Source organism: Argopecten irradians, chromosome 2 (genome assembly GCF_041381155.1).
Source record: "Argopecten irradians isolate NY chromosome 2, Ai_NY, whole genome shotgun sequence".
Taxonomy (NCBI): domain Eukaryota; kingdom Metazoa; phylum Mollusca; class Bivalvia; order Pectinida; family Pectinidae; genus Argopecten; species Argopecten irradians.
In genome coordinates, this window is record NC_091135.1 from 26,352,219 (window position 1) to 26,370,764 (window position 18,546).

Consider the following 18,546-nt stretch of genomic DNA (forward strand, 5'->3'; position numbering starts at 1 on the left):
CATACTTGGATGAAGGGCTATCAAAGTTGTGAAAATAAATGACCTTGACCTACTTTCAAGGTCACAGGGGTCAAATAGGCTAAAATCTTTGAACGACTTCTTCTAACTAACCAAAAGGTCCAGGGTACTCATATTTGGCCTGAAGCATGCTGGGATGAAGGGCTATAAAAGTTGTGAAAATCAATGACCTTGACATACTGTCAAGGTCACCTGGGGTCAAATAGGCTAAAATCTTTGAACGACTTCTTCTAACTAACCAAAAGGTCCAGGGTACTCATATTTGGCCTGTAGCATGCTGGGATGAAGGGGTACAAAAGTTGTGAAACTTTTATCTTTTAACATGACTTATTGTCATGGTCACCGGGGTCAAATAGGCTAAAATCTTTGAACGACTTCTTCTAACTAACCGAAATATCCAGGGTACTCATATTTGGCCTGTAGCATGCTGGGATGAAGGACTACCTAAGTTGTGAAAATAAATGACCTTGACCTACTTTTAAGGTCACAGGGGTCAAATAGGCTAAAATCTTTGAACGACTTCTTCTAACTAACCAAAAGGTCCAGGGTACTCATATTTGGCCTGTAGCATGCTGGGATGAAGGGCTATAAAAGTTGTGAAAATTAATGACCTTGACGTACTGTCAAGGTCACCTGGGGTCAAATAGGCTAAAATCTTTGAACGACTTCTTCTAACTAACCGAAAGGTCCAGGGTACTCATATTTGGCCTGTAGCATGCTGGGATGAAGGGCTACCAAAGTTGTGAAAATAAATGACCTTGATCTACTTTCAAGGTCACAGGGGTCAAATAGGCTAAAATCTTTGAACGACTTCTTCTAACTAACCAAAAGGTCCAGGGTACTCATATTTGGCCTGTAGCATGCTGGGATGAAGGGCTACAAAAGTTGTGAAACTTAATGACCTTGACTTATTGTCAAGGTCACCGGGGGTCAAATAGGCTAAAATCTTTGAACGACTTCTTCTAACTAACCGAAATATCCAGGGTACTCATATTTGGCCTGTAGCATGCTGGGATGAAGGACTACCTAAGTTGTGAAAATAAATGACCTTGACCTACTTTTAAGGTCACAGGGGTCAAATAGGCTAAAATCTTTGAACGACTTCTTCTAACTAACCAAAAGGTCCAGGGTACTCATATTTGGCCTGTAGCATGATGGGATGAAGGGCTACAAAAGTTGTGAAAATTAATGACCTTGACGTACTGTCAAGGTCACCGGAGGTCAAATAGGCTAAAATCTTTGAACGACTTCTTCTAACTAACCGAAAGGTCCAGGGTACTCATATTTGGCCTGTAGCATGCTGGGATGAATGGCTACCATAGTTGTGAAAATGAATGACCTTGGCCTACTTTCAAGGTCATAGGAGTCAAATAGACTAAAATATTTGAATGACTTCTTCTAACTAACCGAAAGGTTCAGGGTACTCATATTTGGCCTGTAGCATGATGGGATGAAGGGCTACCAAAGTTGTGAAAATTAATGACCTTGACGTTCTTTCAAGGTTACAGGGGTCAAATAGGCTAAATTCTTTGAACGATTTTTGTTAACTAACCCAAAATCCATGGTACTCATATTTTGCTGGTGGCAGCTGGGATGCAGGGTTACCATAGTTATAAAAATGAATGACTTTGACCTTCTTTCAACGTCACGGGTCAATTAAGCTAAAATCTTTTAACTACACCTTTTAATTAGCCGAAAGGTCCAGGGTATTCATATTTAGTCAGTAGCCTGCTGAGATAAAGGGCTATCAAAGTTGTGGAAATGAATGACCTTGACCTACTTTTAAGGTCACAGGGGTCAAATAGGCTAAAATCTTTGAACGACTTCTTCTAACTAACCAAAAGGTCCAGGGTACTCATATTTGGCCTGTAGCATGCTGGGATGAAGGGCTACAAAAGTTGTGAAACTTAATGACCTTGACTTATTGTCAAGGTCACCGGGGGTCAAATAGGCTAAAATCTTTGAACGACTTCTTCTAACTAACCGAAATATCCATGGTACTCATATTTGGCCTGTAGCATGCTGGGATGAAGGACTACCTAAGTTGTGAAAATAAATGACCTTGACCTACTTTTAAGGTCACAGGGGTCAAATAGGCTAAAATCTTTGAACAACTTCTTCTAACTAACCCAAAAGGTCCAGGGTACTCATATTAAACCTGTAGCATGCTGGGATTGAAGGGCTACAAAAGTTGTGAAAATTAATGACCTTGACGTACTGTCAAGGTCACCAGAGGTCAAATAGGCTAAAATCTTTGAACGACTTCTTCTAACTAACTGAAAGGTCCAGGGTACTCATATTTGGCCTGTAGCATGCTGGGATGAATGGCTACCATAATTGTGAAAATGAAAGACCTTGGCCTACTTTCAAGGTCATAGGAGTCAAATAGACTAAAATCTTTGAATGACTTCTTCTAACTAACCGAAAGGTTCAGGGTACTCATATTTGGCCTGTAGCATGCTGGGATGAAGGGCTACCAAAGTTGTGAAAATAAATGACCTTGATCTACTTTCAAGGTCACAGGGGTCAAATAGGCTAAAATCTTTGAACGACTTCTTCTAACTAACCAAAAGGTCCAGGGTACTCATATTTGGCCTGTAGCATGATGGGATGAAGGGCTACAAAAGTTGTGAAAATTAATGACCTTGACGTACTGTCAAGGTCACCGGAGGTCAAATAGGCTAAAATCTTTGAACGATTTTTGTTAACTAACCCAAAATCCAGGGTACTCATATTTTGCTTGTGGCAAGCTGGGATGCAGGGTTACCATAGTTATAAAAATGAATGACTTTGACCTTCTTTCAAGGTCACAGGTCAATTAAGCTAAAATCTTTTAACTACACCTTTTAATTAGCCGAAAGGTCCAGGGTATTCATATTTAGTCAGTAGCATGCTGAGATAAAGGGCTATCAAAGTTGTGGAAATGAATGACCTTGACGTACTTTCAAAGTCACGAGAGTCAAATATTCCAAAATCTTGAATTTTGGACTTCTTCTGAAGTTCTACCAGTGTGATTAAGCTGAAACCTGCATGAAATGATCCTGACATGGTCCCGACCAAGTGTTGTTATATTTTATGTCAATCCAAAATCCAAGATGGCTGCCACAGATGATCCAAGATGGCTGCCACAGATGCCATCTTGAAAACACATTTTGAACTTCTTCTCAAGTTCTACCAGTGCAATTTAACTGAAACTTGAAACATGAAATGCGGCTGATATGATCTTGTCAAAGTGTTGTTATATCTCTGGTTGATCCCAGATTGAAGATGGCTACCATGACACCATATCTAATTATTTTCCTATAAAGCTATTGCCAAGATAGTCAGATGACCGTTAAGGCCCTTGGGCCTCTTGTTTTAATTTCATTGGAGTATAAAAGAAATTTTGTTTGCAAGCTGTGTGAATCCATTTAGCAGATTCTCACAAAAGTTTCCAAACAAAATTTATATTCAGATGAAAAATGTAATCAAAGAAAAATTCAATGCATTTTTCAGACTACTCGATAATATCAATTATGGACCTTTCTTATTTTAAATTCTACAAGGGCAATATAACCCCATATTGACAGAAACAAAGGTCCTTAATTTTTGTATTAGATATGCTGTTTCTTTAACAAATGTCAGAAACAATCTGTAATGTGTATATTAATTACATGAAAAGCATTGGCCAAAAAATGGCACCCTGAGGAATGCAGAGTTTTGGCAATGAAGTTTGCAAAGGAATATTGACTCGGTGTTTCCATTCTTAGAAACAGGAGTCAATATGCTTTATATTGAAAGTCATATTGGAACCCTAGAAAAGTGTTGTTATCAAACGGGCAGTCTTTATACAGAGATGGTCGTAAAGGCAGGTAAACTATTCTGTTGCAGATTCAGTTTCAGATGAAGATGCGCTACACTGGAACAGAATGTCCCACTGATCCCAGTCAGTGGAAGGAGAGCTTTAAAATCAACCCAGAGGGGCTGAAGGACGAGCTGATGGTGGATGTCGAGTACAATTGTCTTTGTGACTGTCAACTCCCTGGACAGGCGGTCAGTATATAAGGCCAAGTGTTAATTAAGGTTAATCAAACCATTAATTGACCTAATGCAATTAAATAAATTAACCTGACTGTTTGTTAAACAATGATAATTGACACAAGTTGATGAAATTGTCATTTTTAACAGGCTAACAAATGTATATTGATATGTACATGGAATGCATTTACTAGTCACTATTCATAATGGATTAAACAATCATTAATTTATATGCATTGTCTATGCAAGATTTCTGAATGAAATAACAACAAGGGGAAATAACTCAAGAGGGTTTATCTAACTTAAGAAACACCCAATTAAACAACATTTTACAATATTTTTAGATAATAAATCCACATGTGTTCATATTGTCATGTGTCAGCGGACACTATCTTGCTCTAAAACAAAAGACTACACTAACAGCTTCATATACCGTATTTCACCGCAAATAAGACCCCTCCCGCAAATAAGACCCCCCACCTATTTTGACACATTTTCAGACTTAGGGGGGATGTCTGCAAATAAGACCCCCCACCTATTTTCCAGTTTACTGGATGATGGATTTGAGCAATGGAGTAATTAAAAATATCACCAAAATGACTTTGTATCGGAACTTTTTTTTGTTTATTTTATCGGCATAGAAAAATCACGTAGTAAAGAACTGTTTGTGTGCTTGTTATTTTTGTCATTTAATTCAAGTTAATTCACGGGTGATTTAATTTAATTATCAACAACTACGAAATGTGAACAGTGCTTATATTTAATCGGAGGCTATTTTCAACAAAATACGCCGATATTTGTTTCCATGAACACTTCAACACGTTTTAGTGTTCGTACGGCTTGTCATTTTTTATATGCATCGGCAAAGATATTCGTCATTGATGCAGATCGTTTCTGCACTCGTGGATTCTAACTTAATACAATCATTACCTAAAACATCTACTTAAGGCATTTACAGTTTCAAATATGTTTATTTGTGAACGTAACGTACCTGTAGTTCACGATCAGTTGGAGAAACCATGCTTTACTTTTCGGCCGCCATGTTTTGTTTACGCAGTCAGTATAATATGATTAGCCGCAAAGTTTCGTATTTTACTCTGGATACAAAAATACTTGCTACGATGTTTTAATGCAGTTAATACTTGGATTAATATCTGAAATATTATCAAAAACTATCGTCGTATCAATAGCAATACCGATCAAATTCCCAAACACGACCCGGTGTGAAAATGTGAAAGTATGGCTTCAACCCGGCGCCATTTTCCTACACATGTGTGTACGATGTTACAAACAACTGCATCAGTGCATGTCGGCACGTTGAAGTTAAATCACGATCGTTTGCTCATTTGACTGAGACAAATGTACGTAAATTCTTCTGTCTATGAACAAATTTGATATGTAAACGTTTGCAGTGAATTTTAAATAGGCCTGAGTCTGAACGGCGATCGTCCTTCCGATTCACGGCGATTGATTCACGTGTTTACTAAGACGGAGATGTAGTTGTGATCGTAAACAGTAACCTAATTTGAATATTTTAAAATAACAATATGATTATTAAACCTTCTAGATTAAAATGACATTGCTTATGATGCTGTTTCTTCGTTTTGATTCATTGGTGAATGTCCGCGTGACTCTTGCAAAAATGTGCGTTTCCTTTCAGACTTACGTTACAACTGCCCTAATATTGTTTAACAAATTATATTTTAATTTGTCATAACATTTGATTTAATTTTACTCATGCGTCTTCATTATTATTATAAATACTTGAACATCTTGCTATTACCCATCTGTCATAGACTGTTACAACGATGACAGGACATTAAAAAATCCAAGATGGCGACCTCATAGATCGATGTTATCAGGCGGGTTGTCCGCAAATAAGACCCCCCACCACTTTTGACCTTTATTTCTTCTCTGGGAGGGGGGTCTTATTTGCGGTGAAATACGGTAATCATATACTGGAAGGAACTGCAAACTAATGTGAATGGGGAGGTGACAGTGTTCGTTTTTCTGTTTTAAAAATATAAAACAGATCTGTGGCAAACTATTTCACTAAAAATTCCTGTCCTTTTTTCATAGGAAGTGAACAGTACCAAATGTAATGGTTTTGGTACTTTTGAATGTGGAGTGTGCAAATGTAATGAGGGCTGGTCCGGAGATAATTGTACGTGTGACGAACGACTAACAGACATCCAGGCATGCTCACCAAGGTCAGTAAGACCTATAGGAACAGGGATAAATGATATAGACTTTGTGTAGGACAATATTTAGTCCCCTGCCTGTGAAACCAGAGGAAACTATACTTTTTTTTCCTTCTTACATCTCTCTGTCTGCATTAAGTTTGTCACTGAAATTAATGGATCACCAGCTGCAATCAAACTGCATGTGATTTTTTATTTTGTTTCGTGTATGCCATGATGTAATTTGAGCTGACATTAAATAGTTACATGTGTGTTTGCAGACACGAGGCGTGGTTATATTACACCTGGCAATTGGTCAATACTGATACTGCTGCATTTTTTTTTGGATTATAACTAAAATTCACTTTAGTATAGAAAATTATAATATCATGTTGAGTTTGTGTTCGAGTGTTATAACTAGGTCACGGTTAAGTCATTGTTACTATTTTTAGCTCTCACATTCCATCATCTATAGCATATCAGTATAGTGTTGTAGCAGGTATACTAGGTCGAAGACAGTTACAACCCTTTTGTTCTCTGAATGAGAAACTTTGTAACTAACTAACTTAGCCAGAGCTTGCACAACAAGTTGTTGTTATCTTGCCCAATTTATTTTATCTTGCCCCATTCTTATAGCGGCGGAAATAAATCTGAAGACACCACCCCCACCATCTGTAACGGACGTGGCGGTTGTCAGTGTGGCCACTGCGTGTGTGACCTACCAGAATACAGTGGCGAGTTCTGTCAGTGTAACGGCAAAAAGTGTGGTGACCTTGATGACCCTTGTTCAGGTAAGCAATGGAGATATCTATAACCTATGCATTTATAAGTTAAATATATATGTACTGTGACCATACTGGACGACCTCTATTCAGGTCAACAAGCAATGAAGTACCTGTTTTTGGGTAAGCGTGCTACGGCAACCTCAATGACTCTTATTTAAGTAAATAATAGTGACCCTTGATCAAGTAATTTAGCAATATTGACCTCAATAGCTTCTGATCAGGTAAGCAATATTGACCTCTTTGACCTCTGATTTAGGTAATCAATGGTGACCTCAATGACCGTTGATTAGGTACCAATATTGACCTCAGTGACCCCTGATTTAGGTAATCAATGGTGACCTCAATGTCCCCTGATTTAGGTAACCAATGGTGACCGCAATGACCTCTGATTTAGGTAATCAATGGTGGCCTCAATAACCACTGATTTGTGTAACTAAAATTAACCTCAGTGATCCCTGATTTAAGTAATTAATGGTAACCTCTATGAACCTCTGACCAGTTAAGCAATATTGACCTCTTTGACCCCTGATCAGGTAAGTAATAGTGACCTCTATGACCCCTGATCAGGTAAGTAATAGTGACCTCTATGACCCCTGATCAGGTAAGTAATAGTGACCTCTATGACCCCTGATCAGGTAAGTAATAGTGACCTCTATGACCCCTGATCAGGTAAGTAATAGTGACCTCTATGACCCCTGATCAGGTAGGCAATAATGACCTCAATGACCCCAGACCAGGTAAGCAGTGGTGACCTCTATGACCCCTGATGATGTAAGCAATTGTGACCTCAATATTCTCTGACCAGGTTGTAGTGCTGATCACTATAAACTCTGTTTATGTAAGCAACGGTGACCTTTTTGACCCTTGTTTATGTAAGTGTTACGTCTTCTATTTAGGTAACGGTGTCTGTGAGTGTGAAGAGTGCCGCTGTAATGATGGATTTATAGGAGATCGTTGTGAGTGTCCACTCTCCACAGATAACTGTGAAAACAATGGGGTAAGTAGCTATTAGTTTATAGTGCTTTCTGTTATATAGTAAACCATGTATATAACGAATCTCTCAGGCACCAACAAAAGTTCACTGTGTTATAAGCATAGTTTGTTATTGCTAACATCGGAACCTTGACTAGGAATGAAAATTGCTTTGTTATAACCATGAATTTATTGTAAGCGTGTTCATTATAAACATGTTTTAATGTAGATGATTTACATAAAAAGAATTAACCTATAATTGGTGGTCATTCATTCATTCATTCATTCATTTATTCATTTGCTAGTTTGTTTCATTTTCCTTTTATTTGTTTGATTTTTCATTTTGTTGTTCATTCATTCATTCATTACCATTTGTTCCTATCGTTTCTAATTCTTTTGTTCGTTTGCTTGTTTTCTCCTTTCTGTTTTTTGTTAGATAGCATGCTGGTACTGATACCATTGTGATTGTTCCTCAATATTATACATTAGAAATATACTATGTCATACAATGTATTAAGATTACACTGAAAATATGCACACAATGTACATATTTCTTTTCAAAAGATATTATTTTTATCTTTCAGACCATTTGCTCTGACAATGGTGTATGTGAATGTGGAAGATGTGAATGTAACTCATCGTATACAGGAGTTCTCTGTGAACAATGTACAGTAAGTATTAGAGTCCTCCACAAAAATATAAACTGTATACTACATGTACTTCAGTAAAGATTGATCGATACACAGAGCCTACGTACGCGTAGGAACATGTGCCTAACTTTTGTGTGTGACTTACATGTGTACAAAAACTGAAAAAAAAATCATAAAAAAGGCCTTTTGGGCTTATTCACAGGTGCAACTCATCAACTGGAAAATATGGTACGATATGTTTGTATATTTTAGACTAATTTGATATTAAAGGTCCATTACATTTCTGAAACAAAACTAAAAGAAGTTATCAATAACAATAACAATGCTAACGTTGTTGAGTAAAAGAAAGCGATAGAAAGAAAGCATGAGTGGTTGTGATAGATTGAAAAGGTTTATAAATATATTCAAAAACTAGGATAGGAAAATAAACACTGTTCATGAATGAATGTGAAGTGAAGAAAAATGTTTGTAAGTGATCAGTCTGTATTGATTTCGAGGAAGTGCTATTGAGGCTTCAGAAAAGAGTAGGGGGGCTTTTAGGGATTTGGTTGCTTATTTGGTCAAATACAGTAATAGTATTAATCTTAAAGCATCTGTTGAATAGAGACGTTTGGTGAGCCAAAAATCGGTGTCAATTAAACACTTGTAAAATTAAGTCTTTGACATTAAACCTCTATGTGAGAGGTTGTAGTTGTGTAAAGAATATTTATGATGGAGACATTTGCATTAAGACTTTTACAAGCATCTTTATGACAGCTGTGGTTATGAAATAGACGATGAAATTTTCCTAATTGTATGAATTTATTTCAGAACTGTCCAGAAGGTCAGTGTGACAGTAACCGTGCGTGTGCCATGTGTAAACTGATGGATGATGGGAAATCAGGTGACATGACACGTGAAGAATGTGAACGTGACTGCGACCATGTCACCCTCGTCGGTGACTTGGACTGTAAGTTATCTTCTGTACATATCTCGATCTGTATAAAAATGTTTTAGTGTTGCATGTCAATGAAAGTCATAATAACCCTAGCAATCTTATCCTAATATGTTGATTATTAAAAATCCACTTATTTTGACAAAGAAATTTACTTTTAAAGATAAATATCAGAAAATGAAGGGGTAAACTTTTTTTTTCGACAAATAAGCCACTTGTCTATCTATATCACAGTGATGTATTGGGAATTACAACTCAGGGATATGTATATATTCCTATACTTATACCTTTGATGGAAATTTCTGCTTATTTCATGCATAGCATATATACATACACACACAATGTAATGGACTTTGTGATTTACCTCCCTTTTATATGTTGTGACGTCAACAAATCCATGACGTAATTTTGAGTTTTTGTCAATGTTACTTCCTCTATGTAAAAAAGAAAAAATAAGTATTTGAAGGTAAACGGAAAGTACTAATACTAAACAAGTTGTTTGTGGATTTTTTAAAATAAAATATATATCTATATAAATATACACACCATTAAAGTTTTGTATCCATGATCTTTTCAGCTGTCAGAAGAAATGACTCGCAGACATGTAAATTCAAAGGTCCTGATAACTGTGTGATGTCATTTATCCTCCACTTGGTTGACAATGAACGAGTTGTGTTTGTTAAAGAGACCACAGGTAAGTCCCAGTCAATGTTATAAAATTTACCTTGCACTTCCTTTTCCCAAGAGGCTAGCAAATGTTGGTATAGTTTGTCTGTTACAGCATGCCCCCATAACATACCCCCATAACCTGCTAATGTTGGTATAATTTGTCTGTTACAGCATGCCCCTATAACCTGCTAATGTTGGTATTCCATATTTGCATATTACAGAGTTATCTGTCCTTGCGGGAAGGTAGTGATTGTGACGTCATGTGTTTGCGAGCGTAAGGTCATACTTTTCGGAGAAAACGACATGAATTGCGCTCACAAAATAATGACGTAACAATTGATACCTACTCGAAAGGGAGCTAACTCTGTAATATGCAAAGAGTGAATAGTTTGTCCTTTACAACATATCCCTATAACCTGATAATGTTGGTATAGTTTGTCTGTTACAGTATGCTCCCATATCATGCTAATGTTGATATAATTTGTCTGTTACAACATGCCCCCATAACCTGCTAATGTTGATATAGTTTGTCTGTTACAGCATGCCCCCATAACCTGCTAATGTTGATATAATTTGTCTGTTACAGCATGCCCCCATAACCTGCTAATGTTGATATAGTTTGTCTGTTACAGCATGCCCCCATAACCTGATAATGTTGATATAGTTTGCCTGTTACAGCATGCCCCCATAACCTGATAATGTTGATATAGTTTGTCTGGTACAGCATGCCCCCATAACCTGATAATGTTGATATAGTTTGCCTGTTACAGCATGCCCCCATAACCTGATAATGTTGATATAGTTTGCCTGTTACAGCATGCCCCCATAACCTGATAATGTTGATATAGTTTGCCTGTTACAGCATGCCCCCATAACCTGATAATGTTGATATAATTTGTCTGTTACAGTATGCCCCCATAACCTACTAATGTTGGTATAATTTGTCTGTTACAGCATGCCCCCATAACCTGCGAATGTTGATATAATTTGTCTGTTACAGCATGCCCCCATAACCTGCGAATGTTGATATAGTTTGACTGTTACAGTATGCCCCCATAACCTGATAATATTGATATGGTTTGTCTGTTAAAGCATGCCCCCATAACATGTTATAATAAGCCAGGTTATTATATAAAACTTTTGTTATAAGATGTCTGCTAAACTGTTATCTGTGAATTTTGTCTTTAAATGATTTCCCCAGTTCTAGTTTGCATGTTTCTGTGTTACAGCATGTCCCCCTAAGCCAGCCAACGTTGTGATCCTAGCCATCGCGATATCTGCCGCCGTGTTCCTGGTGGCGCTTATACTGCTGGTGCTGTGGAGAGTGTTCGCCTATTTCTACGACACAATAGAATATTCCAAGTTTGAAGAAGAAATTAAAAATCCGAAATGGGGCTTTGTGAGTACTGTTAGTCATTTAATAAATAACATGTCGCTAGTTCATTGCATGTGGTTTTGATTTTTGTTGTTGTTTTTATAGTTGCTATCAATCCATAAAAATAAATCTATTTTGTAAATATATAAGCCATATACGATTTTTGCACATTCAAAATAATTCATCTGTCAAAGATTTGCAAAAATGCTATTATATTTTTGTAAAGTTTCTAGCGCGAAATTTCCTAAAATATGTTTAGTGCTAAAATATGTTTACCGCTAACATATTTTTACTGCCAAAATATGTTTACCGCTAAAATATGTTCACCGCTAAGATATGTTTACTGCTAAAATATGTTTTCCACTAACATGTTTTTACTGCTTAGATATGTTTACTGCTTGAATATGTTTCCTGCTATGATGTGTTTACCGCTAACAAATGTATGATAACAGTTAACACGTTGGTTTTTTCCAGGATGACAACCCGTTGTTTGTGAGTCCAACATCACGGTACGACAACCCTATGTGTGACAAACCTGACGAGAAAAGATTCTGATGAATCACCAACGCTATCTTTTCACATTTCTTCTTCAATAACACATGGACATTTGATACCAATTTGATGTGTCTTGTAACACTTGGAATGCTGCCTGTTTCGTGCTCTGAAGGACTATGATAGTTGTAAGAAATACTTTATTGAGTTTATTCTCTGGAGAGGTTGCATTTCCATTGAAGTCTCGTTTCAACATTAATCAAAAAGTTTTTATGAATTTTAAATAACAATTGTCTCCATTTGTTGCAAGTTACCATATAGAAAATGCAGCAAAAACTTCTATTGTTTGTAGATCATTTTATACACACAAATTCAAACCAGTGAAATTCCGGTAAAATCACACTTTGCTTAAAGTATCGATCTTTTGATACCTCAAATCAAACACACCACCATGTCATTTTTATTCCATTTTCAACTTTGATATGATCACCTATTCCAAATTCTTTATAAGAAAAACGGTTACCAAAGAAAACATTTGACTTTCAGCAGGGAAGATCCTTAAAAGTAAGACTGGGGTTTTGTAATATCACACTTTGCTTGAAGTGAACGAAGAAAGTCTGGTTTTCTGTAGGATTGCAGGGACAGTTTACACTTAAGATTGCGTTTCATGATCTGTATGCCGCGCACTATGGTTATTGTTGACTGGGTATCCAATCACAGTTTACTGCTCGAAGGTCGACGAAACTTATAGAAATTCCGCTGTATATGGAATGAATTTCCAGTCTTAACCTAGGACGCTTCCTATGAAGGACAGACGTACCTACTAGTAAATATTGCATGTAGCTTGACTGTGTCTTCCTCTTCAGGAAGAAGCCATGATACCGACAACAGTTGATTGTGTTGGAAGACGCTTAATTCATTGAAATGAGCATCATATAATTAACTGTCTATGTTTTTAGCCCAGCTGTATCAGATGTTGAGCTATTGAAATCGCCTATCGTCCATGACCATCCCTTCAGTTCTTGATACCACTATCAAATTTCATAATATGTTTCCTATATAGGGACCTAGTTTTGTATAATGCATTTGGGGACCAACAGGTCAACAAGGTGATTTTTTTGATAGTTGAAGCTATTTTCCTAGAAAGTATTGAATGGATCTTTTACAAATTTCATTTGTATAGGCTCCACATATGTCCTAGTTGTGCATATTGCATTTTTGGACCGATCCGTCAACAAGATGGCCGACATGCCATCTTTGATTTGGATAGTTGAAGTTTGAAAAGCAGAGAAAAGATATATATCTCTCTTTCTATTGTCAGACATAGCTCATTCGTTTGTGGGCGCCCATATTCCTATGGGATCTCTTGTTTTTTATCTGTCAGTCTTGTCAAGGTTTTTGTAACTATATCTTATGCTGATTGTTCCCCTAGACGTAGGAGATGACCTGTCTCCCGGTGATGATGTTTATATTTAACTATGGTCAATTGTAGCTTTTAATGTTTCATTTAATTCATTTTTTATGTTTACCATTTATCATTGTTGTCACCATTATTTGATGTTTAAGCATCACGTTTCTAGTCATAAGATCGTCTTTTCATCAGAAGCCATAGTCGTACAAACGATCTTACCGTATTCTATCCAGTAAGCGCCTCAATCCCTAAACACACTGGCCTCGACATAAATGAAAACCGAAAGTATGAAAAATGCATTTTCTGTACTTTTGTTTCAAATGGATTTACGACCTACTTTGTGCGATAATTTGTTAGAATGTCTAGTCCAAAGGCGCCTCCTCATTTTTACCGTTTTAGCGTCCAATGCGCTTATTGGGTCGAACTCGTTATGTCCTTTATTGAGTTGAGACAAAACACTGCTAACGGCCATTTCGTACTTTAGGCTACTTAACTATCATTTTTGACCTTCCTATCTACGATACAACAGAAACATCTTATTTCTGTTTGATGTATTTTAGATGTTTTGTCCTTTTCGTTGATGTCGTAGATGGATGAAACAGTTCTAGATCCATATTGCATTTAAGCATAAACAAACCCTGGATTATTAAATTATCTTATAACAATTCTGTAATTTGAATGCCGGCAATTCAAAACTGAGCAAATTAATATTGACTATGAAATTGTCCTCAGTTTGTTATTGTTGCTTTCATTTCGTTTATTTACAGTACATTGGCCATATTCATCGTTTTGTTCATCATTCTGCTGAGTCGAACTGATTCATCTGTTGTTCAAAAAAAATGATAGAATGAATCATCCTTATTGTCTCCAAAATGAAATTCTACCTTACTAGCGAGATGCGTACCAGAAACGTATTCACCTTCGTACTTAATTTATCTTAAAAAATCACGGATTTGTAGCAGAATGCTGCAAGTGTACCGACTATATGAAATATTTTTATGAGTTAACTCTCTGTAGAGGCAATGTTTTGGTTAGATTCTGTGATTATATCACAGAAAATGAAAAGGGGGAAAACGAAACGAACGAAGAAGGTATGTTTTTTAAAAGAATAAACAATAGGACCTCTGAGAAAATTCAAACTTACATAAGGCGTCGTAGGTGCATGATTTTAGACATGCTTGAGTGTGGAATGTATAGGATGTATGTGTGCGTGAAAATCTTGAATGTCTTGAGAATTTATTTTTATACCTTATCTATAAATAGATTTCTAATAAACATTTTTATATAAAGTATATACTTGTTTATCATTATTGTTGAATATGCCCATAATTGTCGCTTCTTAACTCGAACATCGGTGATTTCTTTCAAGGGAAAAGAACTCCTTCACTCACATTAACTCACTTCATCCTAACCCCACATTCACAACCACAGCATCACTCGCACCCACTCCCTCATTCACACCCACTCCCTCACTCACAACCTCTCCCTCATTCTCATTTACTCCCTTATTTACATCCACTCACTCATTCACACCCACTCCCCCATTTACACCCACTCCCACACACACTCCTTCATGCACACCCACTCCATCACTCGCACACACTCCATCACTCGCACCCACTCCTTCATGCACACCCACTCCCTCATTCACACCCACTTCCTCATTCACATCCACTCCATCACCCACTCCCTCACTTACACCCACTCCTTCCTTCACACCCACTCTCTCACTCACATTAACTCCCACGCTTACACCATCTCACTCACTCCCACCAACTCCAACACCCCCTCCCTCGTTTACACCAACTCTCCCATCCACTCCTGAATTCACTCACGTATTGCGTATCTGTTGGTAAGCCACATATCGATACTATAGTCCCGCTATGGTTTGATAAAACCCTGTTTAAACAGGTAAGGATATGATGCTTATTTTCACATGACTTTCCAGATTATTCACAATACAATTGATTTTCTCTGGTTTAATACACTTTATGTTGTTAGGTGACCTCAACAGTCGAACAAGAAATCTAGATGATTTTATATGATAACGTTTGTTCATAATGGAATCGGTAATGATTTTGAATCTATATTTGACTATGTAGTCGATAGTTGTGATGAAGAGTTATCAACACGAAACATACCTGATATGGGTATGAATGAATATAGTACAGACTAATCAAGTTATGTAAGTTAACTGTAATTACAATTAGAAACGGTAGAGATGTTGATGGCAATTAATCTATCGATTTTACTTTTTGTGACCACAACGGTATGAGTGTCATTGCTACTGTGAAAAGTGTTTTGTTTCAAATCTTACAGAATTTTCTTATCACGCCCCTTTGCATGTTTAACTATTTTCCAAACATTTTATTGAAACAGATAATACATACAATTATGCTACCCCTATCTAAATATGTATGGAATGCCGAACTAAATGAACAGTTTATGGAATCACTGAATGTCAATATGGATAACCTGAAAAACAGCGTCTTGATAGCAGATAATTTTAATCAAGAGGCTTTTTATGACGATAATGAACATTTTATCAATAAATTACAATGTATTATGTTTTTATGAAAACAAATACTATGTCTGGTCCTAGTAAGGAAAACAAAGGCAGGAGGCATGTGTATCCCAATGGTCAAACAATTGAACACAAGCCCTGGTTCAATGGCGAATTTAAATTATTGCGTAAACAATACATCATTCGAAATGAATAAGAACGTAGTAAAGCACGCTGCGCCAGTTGCCAAAGACAATATAAAATTTTAGGGGAAAGAAAAAAAGAATTACATGATGTAGGAGGGCGACAAGTTAAAATAGGTACGGAAAAATAACCCAAGATATTTTTACAAAACTGCAGCAAAAGCAAGAGTAAGAATTGACCACAGATGCCAATAAATCAATTGTTTAATCACTTGCCTTAGCTAATAGTGTTGATAGCACAGGTGTTCATATCGATGGTGATGCACATGTAGTAACATATAATGGTGTAGATTCAATTGTTACTAGAAAAGAAGTTGTAACAGCTGTTGATAATCGTGATGAATCACATGGTGACGATGGATTGTTAAATGAATGTTGCAAACTTTCAGTACACAAGTAAGTTAATCCGTGCCTCGCGGGTACATGTAGGTTTGTTAAATGAATGTTGCAAACTTTCAGTACACAAGTAAGTTAATCCGTGCCTCGCGGGTACATGTAAATCATGCTGTAACCAATACGGAGTCAACTACTTTTTGTATTTTTGTGATATATTTTGTTATAATTTATGTTGTTCACAATATATTTTGTACTCTTTGGTCATTGACCCAAGAAAAGAATTAGAAATTTTGTATAGTGTAATAAGTCAGTACATTCCATCTAAGGCAAGTGATCCGTTCAATCTTTAGAGAGTATATCTGTGGTTTGATACACGTATGTTTCACACGATAGGCAGTGATCCTTGAATCAAATGATTTCATGACAACAGTTCCATTTAAATGTATAATTACACGACTTTTTTTTAACTTGAAAATATTTAAGTGACAACATCAATAAAACCACAAGTATGTGTACTATATAGACCCAATAGGTAGCTAAATCGACGAAAAGTTCTTTGGTCATTGTTTACAATTATTGAGTCGAAGTCCAGATGAGTCAAAAGTTAGTTTTAAGATGATCCCTTGAATTATCGAGTAATCAATTAAGATAACATGCAAGAAAAAAAACCTGATGTGTATTAACAACTTTAATGTGTATGAAGAAATCATAAGTAAACTATCGTAATAATTTGTGAAGACAGAGTCATTTTGTAGTATCATCAAAATAGAACTTCTTGAAGGATGAGAGTATTTCTTTCCAAATGGACATTAAAAACGCAGTCTCTGACGTTATTTGAGCTAGGATTGGTGGACTTGCATTGAGCACAATCGATTCATCATTAGTTTTATACTATTTTTTCACAGACCAAGATCTTGACAAAAGGTCTACATTTTATGGAAAGCCGAATGGGACCCCCGACTCTGTGCGAGATTTTTTATTAAAAATATATAACACTCGAAACAGACAAATAGTGATGGCACAATTTGTAAACTACTTGATATTCAAGTTATTTTAGAGCTTAACGCCATTGTCATGAAGGGATTTTTGTACAATTCAGAGTGTGCTCTAGTTAAGATTAATTTATTTAGAAAGCTACGTCACAAGTTATCCAGATTCACCAACTAAAGTGACGGCCTTACGACCGCTTGGTTTTAAACTTATAAAATCCTACCTCTGTGAGTCTTTTTGTATGTATTATCTCTAGAATTGCCGTGAAGTTATCCAAGTATGATCTGAGGAACCGTAACATATTTAATGAGCCATTCTGGGTTTCGTTATCAAAAAGTAGGCACTAAGACATGCCTGGCTTAATCCTAGAACTACTGGCAGGATCATGGAATGCAATGTATTCATGAAAAAAACGACAATCTGTAAAAAGAATGATTTCTTGTTCTCATATTTGCATGCTTTTCACATTCACATTACTGAGAAAATGCATGACAGTGCTTAAATGTTGTATCATGACATTTACTCTGTCGTAGGGTTGTACCGCTTCTCCGCTAAACTTGCCTCTATATTATGCTTCTCATTTTTGTTTTGTATAGTTGAACTATGAAAATAGAAAAAAAACTAATACATTTATATAGGCAGGTTTACTAGCCAATTGCCTATATATGGTATATCACTTCCTACATGAAGATGCACTTGGACAGTATCACAGATCACTAATTTATTGTGTAGCTTCTAAATTATGGCGACATAAGAAATATGTCTATCGGTTCTATCTGGTATTTCTGTCACCAAATAGGGCAAAGTAATGTAGTTGCCAGGCCTGGATTTGATCCCCGGAGCCTTAAAAGTTACTGGATGTTTTAAGACAGTCCAGTACAGCTATTGATACCATGAACGAAATCAGCTGCCTGTGACCATCTATTGAATGTGTAGGAGCAAACTAATATGAACTTTGAAGACATATTTGAGCGCTTTACTACTGCCCAGCGGTATCACCTCGTAAATGAA

At 36.5% G+C, this 18,546-nt stretch overlaps 1 protein-coding gene across 1 annotated transcript in view; it reads left to right on the forward strand.

Moving 5' to 3' along the window:
• The window catches only part of LOC138314960 (integrin beta-6-like), a 39,916-nt gene extending 27,457 nt beyond the window's left edge, over positions 1-12,459 (forward strand). The window contains exons 14-22 of the mRNA XM_069255619.1: positions 3,889-4,050; positions 6,115-6,245; positions 6,852-7,006; positions 7,897-7,997; positions 8,557-8,643; positions 9,433-9,571; positions 10,134-10,250; positions 11,455-11,624; positions 12,075-12,459. Coding sequence (XP_069111720.1) covers positions 3,889-4,050; positions 6,115-6,245; positions 6,852-7,006; positions 7,897-7,997; positions 8,557-8,643; positions 9,433-9,571; positions 10,134-10,250; positions 11,455-11,624; positions 12,075-12,155 — 1,143 coding nt within the window. The 3' untranslated portion in view covers positions 12,156-12,459. The remainder of the gene's footprint in view (positions 1-3,888; positions 4,051-6,114; positions 6,246-6,851; positions 7,007-7,896; positions 7,998-8,556; positions 8,644-9,432; positions 9,572-10,133; positions 10,251-11,454; positions 11,625-12,074) is intronic.
• The last annotated feature ends 6,087 nt before the right edge of the window (positions 12,460-18,546 follow it).